General features: G+C 39.5%; 1 protein-coding gene across 3 annotated transcripts in view; it reads left to right on the top strand.

Annotated features, from left to right (window-relative positions):
* Positions 1 to 19,921, top strand: part of ap3b1a (adaptor related protein complex 3 subunit beta 1a) — an 80,321-nt gene that overhangs the window by 18,396 nt on the left and 42,004 nt on the right. For 2 of the 3 annotated variants that reach the window (XR_007039351.1, XM_047373001.1), the window contains exons 4-20: positions 440 to 535; positions 1,103 to 1,263; positions 2,755 to 2,821; positions 8,436 to 8,618; positions 9,649 to 9,804; positions 11,874 to 11,971; positions 12,104 to 12,158; positions 12,236 to 12,307; positions 12,771 to 12,833; positions 12,925 to 13,057; positions 13,132 to 13,241; positions 13,338 to 13,514; positions 14,282 to 14,468; positions 14,705 to 14,746; positions 15,186 to 15,316; positions 17,114 to 17,246; positions 18,017 to 18,194. Coding sequence is in view for 2 of the 3 variants with exons in the window: in XM_047373001.1 (XP_047228957.1) it covers positions 440 to 535; positions 1,103 to 1,263; positions 2,755 to 2,821; positions 8,436 to 8,618; positions 9,649 to 9,804; positions 11,874 to 11,971; positions 12,104 to 12,158; positions 12,236 to 12,307; positions 12,771 to 12,833; positions 12,925 to 13,057; positions 13,132 to 13,241; positions 13,338 to 13,514; positions 14,282 to 14,468; positions 14,705 to 14,746; positions 15,186 to 15,316; positions 17,114 to 17,246; positions 18,017 to 18,194 (2,042 nt within the window). In the remaining variant the exon portion in view is untranslated. The remainder of the gene's footprint in view (positions 1 to 439; positions 536 to 1,102; positions 1,264 to 2,754; positions 2,822 to 8,435; positions 8,619 to 9,648; positions 9,805 to 11,873; positions 11,972 to 12,103; positions 12,159 to 12,235; positions 12,308 to 12,770; positions 12,834 to 12,924; positions 13,058 to 13,131; positions 13,242 to 13,337; positions 13,515 to 14,281; positions 14,469 to 14,704; positions 14,747 to 15,185; positions 15,317 to 17,113; positions 17,247 to 18,016; positions 18,195 to 19,921) is intronic. The other variant, XM_047373003.1, reaches the window with a different exon arrangement.

Genomic DNA, 19,921 nt, shown 5'->3' with positions numbered 1-19,921 from the left:
AGATTCTGGTGTTGTTGTCAGTGCAACCTGTTTGTGTGCTCACAAGTGGTAAAAATATTGGATTTCCTTTGATTGTTGAACTAGTCAGAAACGCAAGCCCAATATTACCTCAGGCTTTCTGTAAGAAACAAAGAGGTGTGGAGGTCAGTAGGGGGTGGGGGCTAATTCAAACCCTGGGCTACGTATGTGGCTCAGAAGACAGGAAACTTTTCATAGCAACATTTTTCCCAACCCTTCAAAAAACTAAACTTCCCAATTTAAAAATAAAAACAAACTAAAGGAAAGCTCTCCATTTGGTGTCACGTGTCATTCATATTTTTCCCGTGGTAGCTCCAGTCCCTTGCCTTTTCAGTGGCTTTGAAACCAACACGTTCTTTCTTTGACTTTTAAAGCACATTCGATTTACCAAATTTATTCTTCTCTTTTTTTCCTTTGGCAGCTGAAGAAGCTTGTGTATGTGTACCTGGTGAGGTATGCAGAGGAACAGCAAGACTTGGCTTTGCTGTCAATAAGCACCTTTCAACGGGCCCTGAAGGTAACAATTGTTCATTCTGACGTATTTTCCTGTACAGTTGCTTTTCTGAAACCATATAAAAACTGCAGTTTATTTGGCAAGTTGTTCTCAAACTTTTAAATAAAAACAAAGTTTTTCAAGTTCCACTATGCTGTCAAGACATTTCCAAATGGTACTACAGTCGAGCATCTGTTTAGGACCCATTTCTCATTCCCACTGCATGTTTGAAATAAAAAAAAGTCCCAGGTTGGAAAGCAAACAGAAAGGCTCCCTGAGCAGTGGTTTGGTGTTTAAGCTGTTAGGAAACTACATGTTATTCATGTTTGTAATCAACACAGTGCAGAAAGCTTTATATTGCTTCTATTTGCTTCTGTTTTCTTATAAACAGCTGATAGCAAAATTTCCCTTGAGTAGTATTATAGGGAGCTCAATTAGCACCAGTATTTCTTGTACCACAGTTTGAGAACCGGGATATTAGGCTATATGTAGTTATTTTCCCTCTTGACTCAAATATCACTATAGTTCAGATACTGTAATCATTATTGACAGGGAAATATTTTTCATGTTTTTTCTTTATTTATGTGGCAGGATCCAAACCAGTTTATCCGAGCGAGTGCCTTAAGGGTCCTGTCCAGTATTCGTGTTCCAATCATCGTCCCCATAATGATGCTGGCCATCAAGGAGGCAGCTTCGGACCTTTCCCCTTATGTCAGGAAGACCTCGGCACATGCTATCCAAAAACTCTACAGGTAGTGTTTAATGCACAAACGGCACTCATTGGTGGATCCTAGCTCTACATCCATTTACCTGGGGACACACGGCACAACTTCTTGTCCAATTTTACCCCCTTTAGAGTTGACAGGTTAAGTCGGCACAAAAATCTGTTAGGAGGAGGTGAAGACCAGAGTCTGGAAATGTGTGAGGGGAACCGACCTAACCTGAAATCAATCACAGTCAAACTAGCAAGTTTGAGTTTTTGGACCGAATCCGGACACAGCTGGGTAGCCTCGACTGATTACCCACCCGAAAGTTTTTATGAAAAGTCTTTGTAACTATTAGGCATGGTTCGTTTGTGTTTTGGTATATTTTTGTAGGTTTCATAAAAAAAAAATAATGAGAAAGTTCAGAAATTAATTTGATTTTATTAATCTCTAAAACCTAAAAATGTGGAAAGAATTGACTGGAGATTTGGTTGTTTTTTTTTTTTTCAATGAATAGTAGGATAAAAGTAGTATAAGCAGGCATAGCCAATGCCTGGATGGATTATACAACTATATAATCACTTGAAAGAGATCTGTGTTAATGTTTAGAAATTGTTAAATAAGACGGTGTCCGTATTTAAGAATAACTGAGGTTTAAATCACTCTTGAGTTGTTTTGATATTTTGAACTTCTAGTGTCCCAGCTGTACCTGAATGCAGCATGTGCAGCTGTTGGGGAAAATCCCCTCATTAACAGAAATCTTTCTGACATGCATCTCATGTGATGCAAGGAGTCTGGGTTGATTGGATGTTACAGGTAGCCGTTTGGACATGATTTTTCTCCAGTACCAGTGATGTTTCCAGGCAGCTTGAAGTTCTTTCAGATGAGGAGTTCAGTTAAGTGGAGAGCGAGCCATTGGATTCTTGGATTATTCTTGTTGAAAACACTGACATAAGGTTCTGGTTCAGTCCACCTTTCTTTCTCCACTGTAGCTGCATGGGAAACCTTCACGAGTTTCGTGATGGCTGGGACTCCTCTGTTTTGTTCTGGCGTCCCTTTTTAAAGTTGTTCTACAGAATGTTGCATTGCACACTTGGCTCCTCACATAAACATTCTGCAGGAGTTTAGGTTTTAAATAGCGCTGTATTGGTTCTGTACGCACAAGGACACAACGACTGAGACAGACAGAGCAGGGGTTCGAACCGGCAACTCACTGCAGCCGCCGTCGCCCTGTTCAGTGTTCAGAGGCTACCATTTTATTCTGTAAATGTGCAGCGCTGGTAAAAAACCTCACTCTAAAAAGACTTGTAGAAAACCACATATCATTTTGCTTCTAGTTTGGGATGAAAATCCCAATAAAATACACTATAGCATGTGGTTGTAACCATACAAAACGTTCTGGTGGTACAACTACAGTAACAAGACACTATTTTCTCAGCACACAGGATAGTGAGTGAATTTGTGTTCTGTCGTGTAAATAATCACAAATCAACAGTTTACAATCTGCCCTTTTTAAAATCCTTTGTCATTTCTTTTCAGCTTGGATCCAGAACAGAAGGAGCAGCTGATTGAAGTGATTGTGAAACTATTGAAAGACAAAAGCACGGTGAGGGCTCACTGAGCAGTTCACTACTCATGATGATAAATTCAGACCACTGGAGGGCGCTGGAGTCAAGCAGTTCTTTTAGCTCTCCAGCCCACAGCTCATTCAGCAATGCCATGGTTTGTTAACACCCACTTAAACCCACATATCTTCAGATGCTCCTTGTTAAGTGTCCATTTGGAAGGAATTTTCTCACTGATGCTGGTGTCAGCTTAATTTTCTCTAAGGCCAGCTCCTCTTTTTTTTTTTTTTGTTTCTCCTAAAATGGACCTTAAATGAGCTGGATTCTGAGTTTCTGTCTTCAGGCCAAATGCAGAAACAGTACGGCATGTCCATTGGAAGTCAGCAGGCAGCACATTCGGTTTGAGGAGGTCACAGTGAATACTAAAGGTCTCTAAATGGCAATTTCAAATATGTAGATACTGGCTAGAGAGTACACTGCGGTAAGTGTTTATACACGCAGTTTGTGCACAGTTTGTTGGGATTACGTATTCATAGAGTCCAACTACCATTATACAAACAAAACAAAGCAGCTTAGGCCGGGGGGGTGGTGGAAAGCCCGGTACCAGATGCGTAGCATATTTAGCCCGAGACGCTAACGAAGACAGATGACTTCTCTGTGCTGGAGCCCACATTGTGAAGCAGGGGACAGAGGGAAAGGGCAGCATCATCACACAGACTCACAAGCTTATCAGTCGGTGATGAATGGTGAAAAACCTAAACACAGTGCATGCTTAATGACTGTAAAGTAATGCATTTTTATCATGCTAAGAGGGGCGCTATGTGAGGATGTCTTACACTTACAACTGTGATGACAAAAAGCTAAGCATGTAAAATAAAGGTTTACAGGTCAGCACATTGCAAATGTTTTATGATGTAATTGTGTAGTTTGGTTTAAAAAGCTACATACAAGAGGGGCACCGATCATATAGTTTTGTGACCGATATCGTTTTTTTGTGAAACGTTGCCCACCCGCTACCAATTTTTAGCCGATTCAGAATTTTCCCTCTTAAGAACTATAATATAAAAAGATATATATCAGAATTCAACATATTTATTTTGGCCTTATTACATAGGTTTCATTTTAAACTGTCTTAAGCATCTTATTTCAGCTATCCTTACCTTGGCTGGTAAGGCTGCCAATATTCCCAAATCAAGCAGGTTCCATGATGGGCAGGGCCTGAAACTCAAAAGGATAACACAAAACATCTGACTGGTCAGCCTTCGTGTTATCTGCTGAAAGTCCTCGTCACTGTTGCTCTCTTGCAGTTCGATTGAATCACAGCCAAGTCTCAACATGTAGCTTTTTACGTCTCTGTGCTTCCTCTGACTTCATTTTGAACATCTCAATGATACTAAAATGATCTAACTCTTCTTCCTGGAGTAACACATGAATGATGTAAAATATGGTGAATTCACTGATTGGGAAAAGATCAGATTTTTGAGTTTTCACTCGGCCAGTCACTCGTCAATCAAGCCGAAAATCGCCTGATTTCAGTCAATAGTTGATTTCTCTGGGCATCCCTAATTATCTCAATTGCTTCAAACAACTTCATTAATCCCAGTCAGACTTTAAAGTTTATGGAACTTTCTGCTACAATATTTAGTTTCATGTGGTCAGAAAAGATAAAATAATTTAAAAATGAGCAGAATATGCAGAAAACATAGATGACAGGATGAATTCTCTCTGTTTCACAGTTGGGTTTTATCCAATCAAATTACCCCAAAAAGCCAGAAGAACCAGTATATAGCCAGGAGGCGCCATTTTTAACTGTTGACTCAGCTAAAACTTATAGAACCAAATTTAGCACTGTTGCAAGGTATACCTTTTTGTTTTGTAGCATCAACTTGGATCGATTGTGACTTTTCAGATTTTTTTTATTTTTATTTGTAAATAGAAAATTAGCTTTAACTTTTTTCACTCATGTCATAACATAGTAATGGGGCTCTTTTACATGAGAGGGGCTCCTCTTTTTATTATTGTTTTCACTTTTATGTTTCAATTAACTTTAAATGTTGTGACAAAGCACTGAGAAAAGGAACAACTTTAGAATACACAGAGTAAAGCACCTTTTACTACATTTTACTGACGTTTGTTTGTTTATAAAGCTGCACCGATCATCTTACTGGCTGAAACCGATTTTCACTTTCTTTAAAGTCTGACCTCTCGATTTTTATTCTGGCCGGTTTCAAATGTTATTTCTAAGGACTAGAACAGATATAATATTTGTTTTTATTTTCTTATATGTAACCGTTGTAAAAAATTAAGAAAGAAGGAAAAGTGCTGGAAGGTTTCTTGTTTTGAATCCAACAGAAAATTCAGGAATTACAAGATTCCTATGTATGCATCAGAGAACATATTTACAGATTTGAAAAAATGTCGGAATATTCTCTGTGATGCTTTTAATGAATAGAAAAAAAGTAGTTTTTTCACATTCGACTGCTGCTCACAAGTCAGAGAAGGTAATTTTTCAGCTAATTTTTCTGTTTTTTTTTGTGTCTGTGGTGGCTTTTAAATGAACCTTTTAAAATGTCAGTGGTATTAAAATATTGCATAATAACACAAATGACCAGCAGATAAGTGGATGAATACTACCAAACCGGTGTTTTAATGGTGCTGAAACACTTGGTCTTTGCTCAGCATGTGGCCTTGTCTGGTCCTGACACATACTTTTGCTACCGTTTAGTTAAATGCCTGTGGCACATGGCGAGCTGCTTGTAGGCAGGACGGTTTAAAGAGAAAATGGGAAGGCCTGAGACAACATAGGAGTTTGTGCAGCTGTTTTACCGTGATGGATCTATTATCCAGCCATTACAAGATAAATGATCGATCTCTCCCATCCGTCCCTCCCCCTGCACCTTCTGCAAAATTGAAATGAGAACAGAAAGGAAGAGCAGGGGGTGGGGATGGGTACTATGATTAGGGTCTAGGTGAGATGCCCATTAATTTAAGAGAAAACGGAGGGAGGAGGAAGAGAGAAGGAGAGGAGCCGCTGACGGGAGGATAGGCCGACCCCACGCCGGGCCATCAATCAAAAAGGCGCACGTTGTCTCTGACGTGATGACCCAGCACTCTCTGCCTCCCTGGTACCTTAATTAGAATTCATAGCAAAATAGATGCAAGGAAACGGTTTGGGCCCTTCATAATTTTATAGGAAATTTATTGTTATTAGAAGAACCATTTGCTTAGTGTGATTTTTCCATTACCGGCTTGTCACGCAGGGTAGATAATATGGTCGAGGAGGAGGGGGGAGGCGGTGTATGAACTCAATAGATTGGGGTGTCAGATTTGTAGATGGTGCATGTAGTTTACTTTGGAGCCATATCTAATCGGGGAAGTTGGTAAAAAAAAATGCACAATGCCTTGTAACAGAGCCTACGTCTTTGTCGGAAACAGAGCTGGACAGCTACAGACATAGAGAGGAAGTTCCACAGTAAAATGCTAGACCCCAAAACACAAAACTACAGCAGTTAAAATCTGGATGTCTTTGTCCTGTTTAGGCGTGCACTGTCAGGGGATTTTCACCACATGACAACTCTGAGGAAAACATATCCCAAGTTAACAGTATTTACACAACTTATTTATTTAAAACATAAACACTAATGTTTCCACTGCTGGAAAAATATGATCACATATTGACAGGAAAGCTCTAATACTGTTATTGGAAATATTTGTTATTTAGATTTCAACACTAATGTAAAATTCAGAATGAGCTACTTGGTTAGGTAGTTGTAGTCCAGCGCTCATGGCGCAGAATCTGTTGTGATTTAACAGATTTAACAAACTGATTTTAGCTGGTTAATTAATCAGACTAGTTTTAGGCTGCTTAATGAAAATGAGGGATGGTACTTCTTTAGTTTCAATCTCATGATTATCCTTGTTTTGTTTGGCAATAAATATTTCCAAACAGCTTAGTCTGTCTTGTACCTAAGATAAAGTAGAAACGTTGCTAAAAACAGTGCAGCAACAGGTGGGGAAGGGGCAGCCCTGCGTTATTCTATGCTCTAAACAACCTGAGGAAAACTCTGGCACTTTCTCTGACATCTCATTAATAGGGCTTGAAACTGTAGGATGTTTTTAGAGGTTTTGAAACCATAAATTTTAAAAACCTGAGTATGCATTGTTACCAGTAACTGCATCACGCCTAATCCTGTTTTAGTGGTAGTGTAGAGTCAGATGTAGTACGCTGACTTCCCAAAACACATTTCCACCAGCAAGGCTGCAGAATATAAATAACTAACTATTGTCTTTATGAGCATTTAATGTCTGGTCATCTTCTATTGATTAGGGAACCCAGCTGTCCCAACTTGGCCGACCTTAGGTAATGAAATGTTAAAAAATGTACGTTTGTTTTTGGTTTTGTTTTTCTAAGCACCCAACTTTTATTTAAGTGTGGCCAGAAATGTAGTTGCAGACACTGCATTGTGTTGAACAAAGACCAACAGCTGGCATTTTTTTTTTTTTTTTTTTGTGTAGAGACAAGCCTGTGTTTGTTTCTCTTTATTTTAAAACATGGAATGCATATTAGTTGTTATATGTCAGTTATGGTTATATTAATCAAGAAGTGATTATTACCTAACACACAGGGTAAAATCCAGCTCCTGGGCATGAAGGCTGGTTCTGCAAACACTTACAAAAGAATGGGTTGCTCTCAGGAGCTCAGTCGATTCCAGTGGATTCAAGTATGGTACCAGAATAGGACGCCACCTGTGCATTGAGCCCAGTTGTGAAATTTCCCTGCCACTAAATATTCCACAGTCGACTGTTAGTGCGATGACAGATGCTGAGGCTCGTTGTGTGCAGAGGTCGGCGGTTATTTACAGTCAATAGCTACAGACCTCCAATCTTTGAAAGAACTCAGTTATTTTTAATGTCAAAACAGCAGCCAAGAGAAACTTATTAAATAAAACCTCATTCTTTAGATGAAAATTTAGAAATCTAGAGTTTTGTGCTGATGATATAATAAATCGGACGGGTTAATTTCACAATCATAGCATAGAGTATCTGTTTCAGTGGGAATGTCAAAACCGCTGACCGCAAACTTTTAGTGGAAGAAATTGATTCTGATCCTTTTCGCTCTATCAAATCCTCCAAATATGTTGCTGTTTACCGATTAATATTTCACGCTGTCCATCTCTTGGTCTTTCTGATGATCAGGAAGCAACAGGCAGTTCGGAGCTGATGTGTTTGGGAGAACAGACAGTTTAAAATGAGCCATCTCAGCCACTGCTTCGTCCTTTGCCTACTCTCTCTTTAATGAAGCGTTTTTACTTTTACTGTTGCTGTTTAATTATCATCTAACTACCTTAAGGGCTAAAAGAGTTGATTGTAATCAGAGCTGTAAATTGCCATTATGTTGACTGAAATTGCGATTGTAGTACAAGTTGCAACAAATGTCATATCTTCTAACAGTGCTTTATTTCTCTAGAGTCCCTATATTACTGCTTGTTTAAGAAATGAAGAATTTGCTCAATTTAACTGAGGAGAAAACCGCTTGAAATGTCCGTAGCCTCAATTAACGGATTTAACAGTAAAAAAAGGTACATTTAAATGGCAACAAAAAGGAAACTCATCCGTTTGTTTTCTGTCATTTAAACCGTGAAACCTTTCCTACAGCTGGTGGCCGGCAGTGTTGTAATGGCATTTGAGGAGGTGTGCCCGGATCGCATTGATCTGATCCACAAGAACTACAGGAAGCTGTGTAACCTGCTGGTGGACGTGGAGGAGTGGGGCCAAGTGGTCATCATCAACATGCTGACGCGCTACGCCAGGACGCAGTTCACCAGCCCCTGGAAGGAGGTGAGGCGCCTTCACAAGTTTAGATTTCCTTTTTAAGGATTTTAGCTGTAAACAGAACATTAGGACACGGTATAGAGACCTCATCTTTTTAAATCCCCCAATACTGTTAACAGTTGTTTAAAGCAAAAGCCACAGATTAAAGCTCCCACTATTTCCATGTGTGACAGAAAGTACAGATCATACTTGTTGTTCAGTTTTAAGAGATTTATTTTTATTAAACTTTCATGTTTGAGTTCTTTAAAGCACATAACATTTAAAAATCTTTTTCTGGTTCTAAGTAATGTTATGCAAAACATGCGAAACATCATATTTGGTGAAAAGCTCATCTTGCATGTAACTCTGAGCAAACCGTCCTCATGATGAAACATGGTGGTGGCAGCATCATGTAGTGGGGATGCTTTTCTTTAGCAGCGACAGGGAAGCCAGTTAGACCTGTGAGAAGCTGCAAAATGTGAGATTGCGGCACAGGTTTACCACCCAGCAGGTTTAGATACAAGCAAATCAATGTGTTAGAATGGGTTAATCAAAGTCCAGAACTAAATCCAGTAGAAAATCTGTGGTAAGACTTTGAAGTTGCTGTTAAGGTGCGCTTTATCCAATCTGGCTGGAGGTGGGCAAAAATTCAGCCTCTGTATGTGCAGAGCTGGTCGACTTACTCCAAATGACTTGGTAGCTTTAAATGCAGCGAAAGGTGGTTCTGTGAAGTTTAGACACAGTTTTCAGATTTTTATTTGTGAAACCATGCAGGACGTTTCCTTGCCTTTCACAATTTTGTCACCCTGTGTGTTGGCTTATCACGTACAATCCCAACAAAATCCAATGAAGTTTGTGGTTGCAACACCACACAATGTAAAACAGGTACGAATACTTTTAACTATCTGAGACATTGATTTTCCAAAAACGTCGTATAAAATTTACATTAGAACCTTGTATGTATATATATATATATATATATATATATATATATATATATATATATATATATATATATATATATATATATATATATATTTTAATGTTTGCGTTTCAGGACGCCGTTTTTGATGAGAACAACGAGAAAGCGTTTTACGACTCTGACTCCGAGGAGAAGCAAGGCGAGAAAGAAGCAAAGCCTTACATCATGGATCCAGATCACAGGCTTCTTCTGAGAAACACCAAGCCTCTTCTGCAGAGCAGGAACACTGCTGTGAGTTAACACATGGCTCCTGTTAGCAAAAAATCTAAAAGAACTTCACCTATAGGAGCGTGCAAGCAGTGATTTTCCATGTCCATCACACTATCATCAACCATCAATTTCACAAGAGAGGAAACGGGAACCAGTTTATGCTGCTAATGAACAACGGTAATGGAGCCGTGCTTTCATTTTATCATCTAAAATAATCATTTTAGAAATGACTCGTTTTCTTTTTCATCTATTTTTACTTTATCTTTTAAAACTGCTTTCATGGACCTGTAGACAGGATGTAAACCTTGACTGCATTGACGTTCTATTCCAAGTAAAGCCAATATGGAATGCCTTAATATGCAGTACCACAAATAGTCACTAGGGGCTGTCCACAAAACATCTCTGACTCTCAAACATTATTGTTCTGTAGTAACTGGGGATATGATTGTAAACTATATCATATTTTATGGTATTTGTGGTGATGATGGAAAAAAGTAGCAATAAAGAATATTGTCAGTCTTTTTGACTATGAATTGCTCTAAAAATACAACCTACCTCTCATTAAATAAACAAATTTACTGTGCAGGCTGTATTAAATAGGGCATCTGCACACAGAAAAACTGAACACAGTAATTTCAGACAATCAAATTTTATCCAAAGCATTTTTATTAGAACCAACAGTGGAAGAATAGTTCAAAATTCAAAAGTAACAATCCCAGTCGAGCTACAAGTTTTTAGGGTTTGCAAACATGTCCTTATCACTGGATGCCTAGCTCTTATCACGGCTGTATTTTTTCCCTGGTATGTGACAAACCATATAATTATCATCCAGTGTTCATTTTATAAACAAAAACGTTTCCTCATGGTTTTCATCAATGATCTGTTTTTCTGGACTAAAACTAGACAAGACTAAAACAAAAAACCCCTTTGCAGGATGATAACTGATGAAATTAATTTTTATTAACAGATTCAAATGTTGGCTGGAGATTAAACCCAGTTGGATCTAACTTTAGTTGTAATGAAAGGTGGATTTTTGTTTTTGTTTTAAATAGCACAACGAGACTTGAACAGCAGGAAGTTAATGAATTTATTGAATTTCTTTTATCATAAAACGACATCCATATGTTTGTGTGTATACCAAAATATAACGTAAGCTTCGCTCCATCATACGATAAATGTTTACCTTAATGATCCGAGGGGCCCTAAAAAATGCACCCCTATCTGACTTCATAATGGAATCAACTTAGTCTCTAGTAAATTTAGATGACTTAAACTAAAACGAGTTTAGATGACTAAATTATAGGTCGCTTTGCCCATCCCCAGTTGTGACCTAGTTTCAGCACATCTCATCAGTGCGCTGAAACGTCTCCTCAAACAAGTCCCATAATTATAAAGGTAGTAGGTCTTAAAGACTGAATAATGTCCAAGGAGGTTCAGCATATCACTCTCTAATATGGGCATGCTATGGCTGATCCTTTCACTGCCTCTGCCTCTATATGCAGGATTTTTTTTTACTCCAAACTGAATTGTTTGGATAATTTTAGTTGAACTAAAATTCCTCCATTTATTAAAGCCTACATCCATGTTGTGTTGATAGCAACTTATCATTATTAGTAGAAAGGCACACAAACTACATTTTTTACATGTTTCTTAGTTGCACAAAGCTGCTGTAGTGCACCTTAAACAAAAAAAACTGATTACAGATTTCCATCAAGCAGGAGTCTCAAGGTCTCTTTCTCGGTGGAGCATCAGGAGGAAAAATGCTCCCAAATGAAAGTGTTGATTAAAATGTGACATGCTGTGTCTTTACTCGCGACAGCACAGTGACATCCTCCATCTTCATAGATGCCTCGGGCCCTCCATGCTGCCTCCCTACGATGGACACACATCTTCCCGCTATTTAAAGCTCCCCTGAAAAATTACCTTCTATCAAATGAGTGTCCTGAGTGCTTTTGTAGAGCTGTACAAAATGAAAGTTTTTTTTTTTTTTAGTTTTGTTTTTTTTACCAGTGTGTTCAGTTAAAGGAAGAATCCTTAAAAAGCTAAATTTGTTTGATGATTTACTGTTTTTTTGTCGCTGTTGTGTTCAGGTTGTGATGGCTGTTGCTCAGCTTTACTGGCATCTAGCCCCTAAACATGAAGTAAGCATCGTCACCAAATCACTAGTTCGACTCTTGAGAAGCCACAGGTAATTAAAAAACACACCTTATTACTCTTTATAGTTTGCCTGTGAATAATAAATACTTCAGACGTAAAGTTGACTCTGCAGTGCCCCCTGTGTCCACACCTGAAGGCTGTTTTTCTTCTCGTTCTTGTGCAGAGAGGTTCAGTACGTTGTGCTACAGAACATCGCCACCATGTCCATTCAGAGGAAGGTGAGTCTGCTCGCCAAACTTAATGACCCTTTAATCGCTTTTCCAGGATCATTTTTTTTTTATTTATCTCCTGACAGGGGATGTTTGAGCCATACATGAAGAGCTTCTATGTCCGGTCCACAGATGCCACGCACATAAAAACACTGAAGGTAACCGATTTCTGCATTATTGCAAACGACATGGTCTTAGCATGAGCCTAGATAATCAGCACAGGTTAGGTGTGGCGTTTGAAGCTGTGTTGCTTGACAATTTAGTTGCATAGTTTTCAGGTAAATAAAAATTCTAATGATGACGTTTTCAAAATCAGTAAGATAAATCAGTAAGATAATAGTTATTTTTTTTAAATAATTCTGTAGCTAAATTTTTGCTACAGTTTGTATTAGCGTTGCCTGCTAATTAATTCAAGGCCAAAACTTCATGTTTTTTTTAAATATGCTGTACATAATTTGTGATTTGTTCAGTCATGAAGGGAAATGTATCGATTTCTAGCAGTACCCACAATGCTGTTGCATATTTACACCGGCTTGGAGAAAAGATGAATCCTGTTTTGTTTCTTTATTCCATGTTCCGATAAACCTGCTCCGTAAATCAGTTTCTCTTCTCACTTCACAGTTGGAGATCCTGACTAATCTCGCCAACGAAGCTAACATTTCCACCATCCTAAGGGAATTTCAGGTTTGTTGTTCAGCCTGTGTTTATTGTTTGCAACAACTAAGGTTTTCTCTACCTCTTTCCCCTCACTGTTCTTCTTGTAATCGTACTACAGACCTACGTGAAGAGCCAGGATAAGGCGTTTGCCGCTGCAACCATCCAGGCCATCGGCAGGTGTGCCACCAACATCTCAGAGGTTACGGACACCTGCCTCAACGGCCTGGTGTTGCTGCTTTCCAACAGAGATGGTAAGAAATTGTAGAGGAGTGCACACATCTTCAGTTCCAGAGCGGCGATGTCATTGCTTGGTTTGTTTCAACAGAGACGGTTGTGGCTGAGAGCGTGGTGGTCATCAAGAAGTTGCTGCAGACTCAGCCCACTCAGCACAGTGACATCATCAAGCACATGGCCAAGCTCTTTGACAACATCACTGTATGCTTCATCCTTGTTACTGTTGTACTTTGATTGACACAGGAGCATTTTAGGTAAAGACAGCCATTTTTCTTTGATCATTCACTACATTTGCAGGTTCCCATGGCCCGGGCCAGCATCCTGTGGCTGATGGGAGAGTACTGCGAGAGGGTGCCTAAGATAGCACCAGATGTACTCCGAAAGATGGCAAAGACTTTCACTTCTGAAGAGGATATAGTAAAGCTGCAGATTGTCAACCTGGCGGCAAAGCTGTACCTGACCAACTCGAAGCAGGTGCAGGTTTTCATTCTGTGTTGACATGACTTAGAGGAATCAACTCATCATTAATTCGAGCCATTTGAAAAATCTAAGTTTATCTGTTGCTGTAGCTTATAATTACACTCACTGAATGAGAGAGAATGTTAAATTTATGAATGAACAGGGAGTGCTTGTATTTTTATAGGCAGGAAGTGTCTTTGTAAAGTTGCAGCTAGGTTAACAATGAGAGAATGTCAGAGGTAAGTTAAGCTACCAGCCAACAGGTCATGTTGTCGGCATGACCTGTTAGCTGGTACTTTGGGAATGGGGTGTTCACTGATTTGGGAAAATATAAATAATTTTGGGTTTCTGACAATCAGCTCAGGGCTGATCACCAGCGATTTTCTTTTTTCTTTTCTTTTTTTTGTTGTTGTTGCATCTCTACTAAAAATCATGTTGTTAAGCTGTTTTGTACTGGGCATCTGTTTACGTATTTTTGCCAAACATACAGTTGAAGAATTGTAAGGTTCTCAACAGTCACCTAAAGTTAACAGTCGTGTTTTGTTTTCCCCATTTCCATCTTTTCCATCGCTTGCAGCCACATTAATGAACTGAGGTGAAAATCCTAGAACTTTGTATTTCAGCACAAGTTACAGATAGCAATAAATGTTGAAGAATCTGTTTTAAGTGGGTTTGAAGTCTAGGAAGACAAAGGCTTTGAAAAATAAGCATAATATGCTGGATTTTTGAAACGAACTTGAAACATCGTACAGCACTAGTCCTACCTGTCCGTTCATTCCCAGACCAAGCTGTTGACCCAGTACATTCTGAACCTCGGCAAATATGACCAGAACTATGACATCAGAGACCGAACACGCTTCGTCAGACAACTGATTGTGCCCAACGAGAAGAGCGGCGCCCTCAACAAGTACGCCCGGCGCATCTTACTGGCCCCCAAACCAGCTCCAGTCCTTGAGTCTGCTTTCAAAGGTACTTCATCTGTTTATTTCAACCTCTAAGCCTTTTTTTTTGAAAGGTATTAGGTCAGCTAAATAACTTTTATAGTTGAGATTAAATCCATTACTTTCTCGTGTCTGTTTTTTAAATCAGAAGAGAATCTCTGAATACGAATTAGGGGAAGCGTTACTTCAGATTGAGTGGCTCTATTTCCAGCGACTTCAGGCTGTGCTTTTATTATTCTGGTGTGTGTGTGTCTCCTTTTGAAGGGCACTTAGGTCAGACCCCTTTACCTTGGACTAATGAGATGGGTAAATTATTGAGCCGACTCTAACCTTTTTTCAGACACTGAGAGGTAAAAAAAAAAAATCCCCTAATTTTCTCTCTTCCTCCTTGACAAAAGGGATGAAACAGCCTCCTGTAACATTAAAATTCACAGGCAGTTTGCACCCACTGGATGTTTATGGATGGCCTTATCCACTCCTGTCATTCTTAATATTCACAAGCGAAGTTTTCTTTTCTTCTTTTAGACAGCAGAGCACTGTTTTTATAGCATCCTCTAAAGACAAAAGCACTCATTATCCTGTTGGTCACAGAGGAGAGATACGGGTGATAGTGGTGATATATGATAAAAGTGATCGATCTGATGCAAACTACACCGAATCACTGACTTCCTCATTAAGGACGGAGCTTCTTGCGACCTTGTGTCACATATTTTTGATTTGCTTTTACTTTTGTTTGCCCCTTCAGACAGAGACCGTTTCCAACTGGGAACCCTCTCACATAGTCTTAACATTAAAGCTACTGGGTACCAGGAGCTCTCGGACTGGCCAGCAGTTGCACCGGATCCGTTTGTGCGGAACGTGGAGGTGATTGAACCGGTAAAGCTTCCCATTAATGGTTTCTGACATATTTAAGTTATTCCCTTTTAGTTATGCACTTCTGTGAATAGAAGTCTTGTTTTTACAAAATTCCTGCCAATTATGTAGTTTACAATGAATCATATCCAGTTCAGTAATGTATAAAGCAAAAGCCCACACATTAATATTTAGTGTCATGTGTCACCTACAGACAATTCTGGGGTAAAACAGGAAACAGAGTAGAGCTTGCCATTAAACATTTATAACATCTTTGTTTCTCATCAGCAATAGATAATAATAACAATAATTTAATTTGTCAACTATGTTCTTGAGAATATTTCTGCATTCTTTACCGTTTCATTCAAATTTCTGTTATCCTAATTGCCCTTAAAAATGATAAATATTCTGATTATTTAGAAAAATATATTTAAGATAACAGAAAAGGCAGAAGGTAAAAGAACTGACTAAGTTTCTCTTTTTCAATCATTTATAGGATTGATACAGTTCCAGTTTTTCCAGTGGGTCTTAATAACATAAATAGCACAAAGAGGGCACAAAATAAGTAAAATAATGTTCCTTATGTAAAGCAAATGGAGATTTGATGTCTTTTTTATGATTATTTATTTTGCATTTGAAGTGGAGAAACACTGAAGTTGGCATTTGTTATGAGACTTCCAGATCTAAGATAGTCATATCACCTTCCCTGACAGTGGACAGTGACACTGGTGTTCCATCAGCTTCCAGTTTATAATAGGCTTCAGTCTTGGTCGTTTTGGGTGTGTTCTTGATTATTCTAACCAATTTTCTTTCATTTAAAGCTCACAGCTTGGGTCAGATGGTTGAAACCTGTACACAATGTGATGTTCCAACGCGACAATGATCCTAAAGACACATCATAACTGCTTTTGGATGACTGAACATTAAGCTTCTAAAAATTGCTTCTTCTATTGACTTTTTTTAGCCATACTTTACAGTATTCATCAATTTCTTGTACTGTAGCTCAGGAAGCTTAGAATATGTTGGATTTGAAGGCGCTGAAGCCCATACCACAGCTAAATAAAACCTCAACTTCAGGGGATGGAGCGCACACGTCCAAATTGCACCTACACTTGGTTGTGTTGGTTGCCGCCTGACTGGCGATTCGTGTGGAGTGAACTTTCAACACTTCCTTTAACTTGGTGCGTAATAGAGCCTCTCAATCAACTTTCTTTCTTATTGCCCCCTCATTCTTTCCTGTCTGGAATGGAGACTGAGACAGACCCCAAGGAGGACAACAGGGAGACCGACAGAGAAGTAAAATCCCTCTTCATCCTTACACTTGTTGGAGCTGTTATGGGGTTGCTCTGTGTATCACAGGATATCGGTGGATGGAAGGGGCTTGTCTGGGCACTAGTGTCAGTCTTTAACTGTCCACCATGTCAAAATGGTGAGGATATTTAGTTTGAAGACGTGTCCTGTCTCTGTCACCTGTTTAATAGATAGTCCAAGAGAAAATGAAGGGTTTACAACATTTTAAACCCATTACTGAAAGCCAGGAGAGCATTTCTGGGGATAAATAATACCCTCCTCTTTTAAATTCCTCACGTCTCAAAGTAAAATAAAGTGGAACTATTGCATCTATTGGTAATAAATTCAACTGTTTGCTTTTGAATTTGTTTCAAGGTCCCCAGGGAAAACAAGACAACTGTGTTGAATGTTTAAATAAAGCTTTGATATTTTAAAATGTGGCCTATAACAAAAACATCTGCTAATTGCTGTGATCGTTCATTATCTCTCATCTCTCTCAGCATCATAATTGGATGTGTTGTAACCCCTTAGGTACAAGAGTGGGCACCATCTGTTGGGAAAGCCAAGAAACCCAAATCTGCCGACAAGTTCTACTCAGACGATGAAGAGAAAGAAGAGGAAGGATCTGTTAGTGGCAGTGAAGACAGCAGCAGCAGTAGTGAAGGTTTGTGTGTCAGTGCATTAGATGGATAGAGAAGTTTTTTTTTCCTTTTTTAGATTTGGATGAAAACATTTTTATTGCCTCTCCACCTAATTTTATGTCACTATGTTAGAATATTTGATGAATTTGTGGTAGGAACAGAAGGGACAGAAACATGCCTCTTTTCCATTCATGGTTCCAGCGCCGCACGGCTCCACTCCCCGCGACCTCTCTCTACTCCCCACAAAACCTGTTGTGTTTCCATTGACTCACTGATGGCTGGAGATGTGGCATGAAGCCCCGCCTCTAGCCGTCAATATCGGGTGCTGTGCTTCTAAACGCGTGTCATCATTTTCTGAGCCACCATCGAGCTGTCGCTGAGTATTGGCGTCTCCTATGAGGCACAGAAAAGCCTGCACCTCATCGCTGTTATAAGGGTTAGACTTGCTGGTTGCTTGTAAGCATTCCACGGCTTGCCTATAGTGTAGTGAGTCTGGAAAACAGGGGTTGTTTTTCTGCTCAGTGACTCATACAGCAGACCACACCTATGGGCAATCGGTGAACAGCAGTTCAAAAAAGCCAGCACCAGGCCGGAAAAGCCAGTAATGGAAACGGTCACAAAACAGGCTCAGTGGAGTGGAGCCCGTCAAAGTAGATCCCATGGCAAAGGGGCTATTGTTTTGCAGATTTCAGATGAATAAACTGAAAGTAATAAGGTCAAATGGCATGCACAAACTAAGCTTTTGGTGAAGATGAATATATTTTCATGCAATAGTAACTATGCTATTCTGCAGAGTCGGGCAGTGAGAGTGAAGAAGAAAGCAGTGAAGAGTCGGAGAAGACCTCGAGCGATTCTGGAAAGAGTTCGAGTGGATCCGAAGTGAGCTCCAGTGAGTCTGAACCAGAACAAAAAAAGAAGAAACAAATTAAGAAGGCCAACGTGAGGAGAAGCAAGCAGACTGCTGCTGACAGGTGTGGTGAAATCCCTGCAGTCTGTTGGGTCCTGAATGTATTTTTATAGGATCAGTCATTAGTATAGCACAATGCTCTTCAGATTTGACTAGTCTAATTGGTGTGGTTTTTAAGCTAGAATCTGTTAGACATTGACCAGTATGATACTCAGAGCTTGATGACCTTGGTAAAAATGCCATAGCAGTGCAGTTTATCACAAAGATTTAAAACAAACATATATGACATGATATGATGGCTTTTACTCAAAACTGCTCGCTGACTATGGTTTTTTTAAACAATGTTACCTTAATTACAGAGTTATGGGTGGTACTCATTTATATTTCTATAGAGCCAAATTTTTGTGAGAAAAGTGGAGTAGCCTTCTTTCTGCCAGAGGAATGGCAGTCCTCAGCAACAGGTGGGGGTTGGACAGTGCTACCTTACTCTAAGCTCTATTCAGACAGAGACAAATCTTGTCCGTTTCTGGAAGTTTAAGCTGTAGAAACCGTATGATGTTAGATTTTAGCGACATTGAAACAGACTCCATCTCAGGGGCTCCCAAGCCAAAATAAAAGTCTCATTGAAAGCACCTCTCATGGCAATCAGAATCAAAAATGACCAGTGCAAATGATGTTTATGGGGGACATATTAAAAAAGCCACTGCCGTGCTTTGTTGTAGGTATGGATCTTTTGAGTGTTTGCCTAATTCTTCCTCCTTCAGACTTAATGCTGGCCCTAAGAGTTCCAGTTTTGGTTTATCTCTCCGCAGAACAGAATCCCCATACCTGTTTGGCTTATTTACATGTGCCAGGGCTGTTTCGCTTTACAGAAAGAATAACTCAAGCAAATCTGTGATCTTATGAAGAATTGTATTCATGGGGGTTAGAGGTGTTTTTTTCCTTTCATTAAGGCAACAGTAATTTCCACCCTGGAAACTTATTCTGACCACCACAGTTTGCTGAATAAACTGTTCGGATGCAGAATTAAATCTAAATCCATGCGGCTTAATGCCAGATCTGTGGCCATGTGAGTTATTGGACTGTATGTACATATCCTGTTTCTTTTCTTTACCACACAAACTCTCCCTCCCTCGCCCAGGTTGGCCAGTCTGCAGGAGGATCGCTGGTGTGAGTTCCATTAACAAGCTAATCAAGGAGAATTTTCCTCCTGTAGCGTAACCCACATTTACATGGCTAATGGATAATGACTTTTGATTGGTCATTTAGCAGCCTGGTGTTACCAATAAATGAGATTTGAGTCATTACTACCGAATATGCTCACGCACTCTCTCTTGCACCCTGGCAAATTTAGTTTCTTATGCAGCGCACTTCATTTACTCACGGACACACAAACTCACAGAACGTACCTGATTTTACCGCCGGCTGACCCTGTTCTCTCCATTAGAGAGTATAATTAGAGCAGCTCACCCCAGCGCTCAAACACACAAAAACACACACACACACGCGTACAGTCTGTAATTAGAGCAGCTCACCCCAGTGCTTCCACAACAAACACAGCATAATGCCCTCATTATGGCCCAGTCATTTCAGGCAGGGCCTAATCAGTCCCACAGTGATTTATATCACTTTTTCCTGTTCACAGCAAATGAAATCTGTAGGCCAAATTAATACTGGCTTTTCATCATCGGCCAAGTTAAAAAGCCAGTTACCGTCACAATTCCCCTCATTAATTTAACGGCTGAAAATCCCAGGCAGGCGGAGTAAACACCCATTATTGGAACAAATTGA

The sequence above is a fragment of the Girardinichthys multiradiatus genome, chromosome 8 (assembly GCF_021462225.1).
Source record: "Girardinichthys multiradiatus isolate DD_20200921_A chromosome 8, DD_fGirMul_XY1, whole genome shotgun sequence".
NCBI lineage: Eukaryota > Metazoa > Chordata > Actinopteri > Cyprinodontiformes > Goodeidae > Girardinichthys > Girardinichthys multiradiatus.
This window is presented reverse-complemented; position numbering and strand designations above follow the sequence as displayed.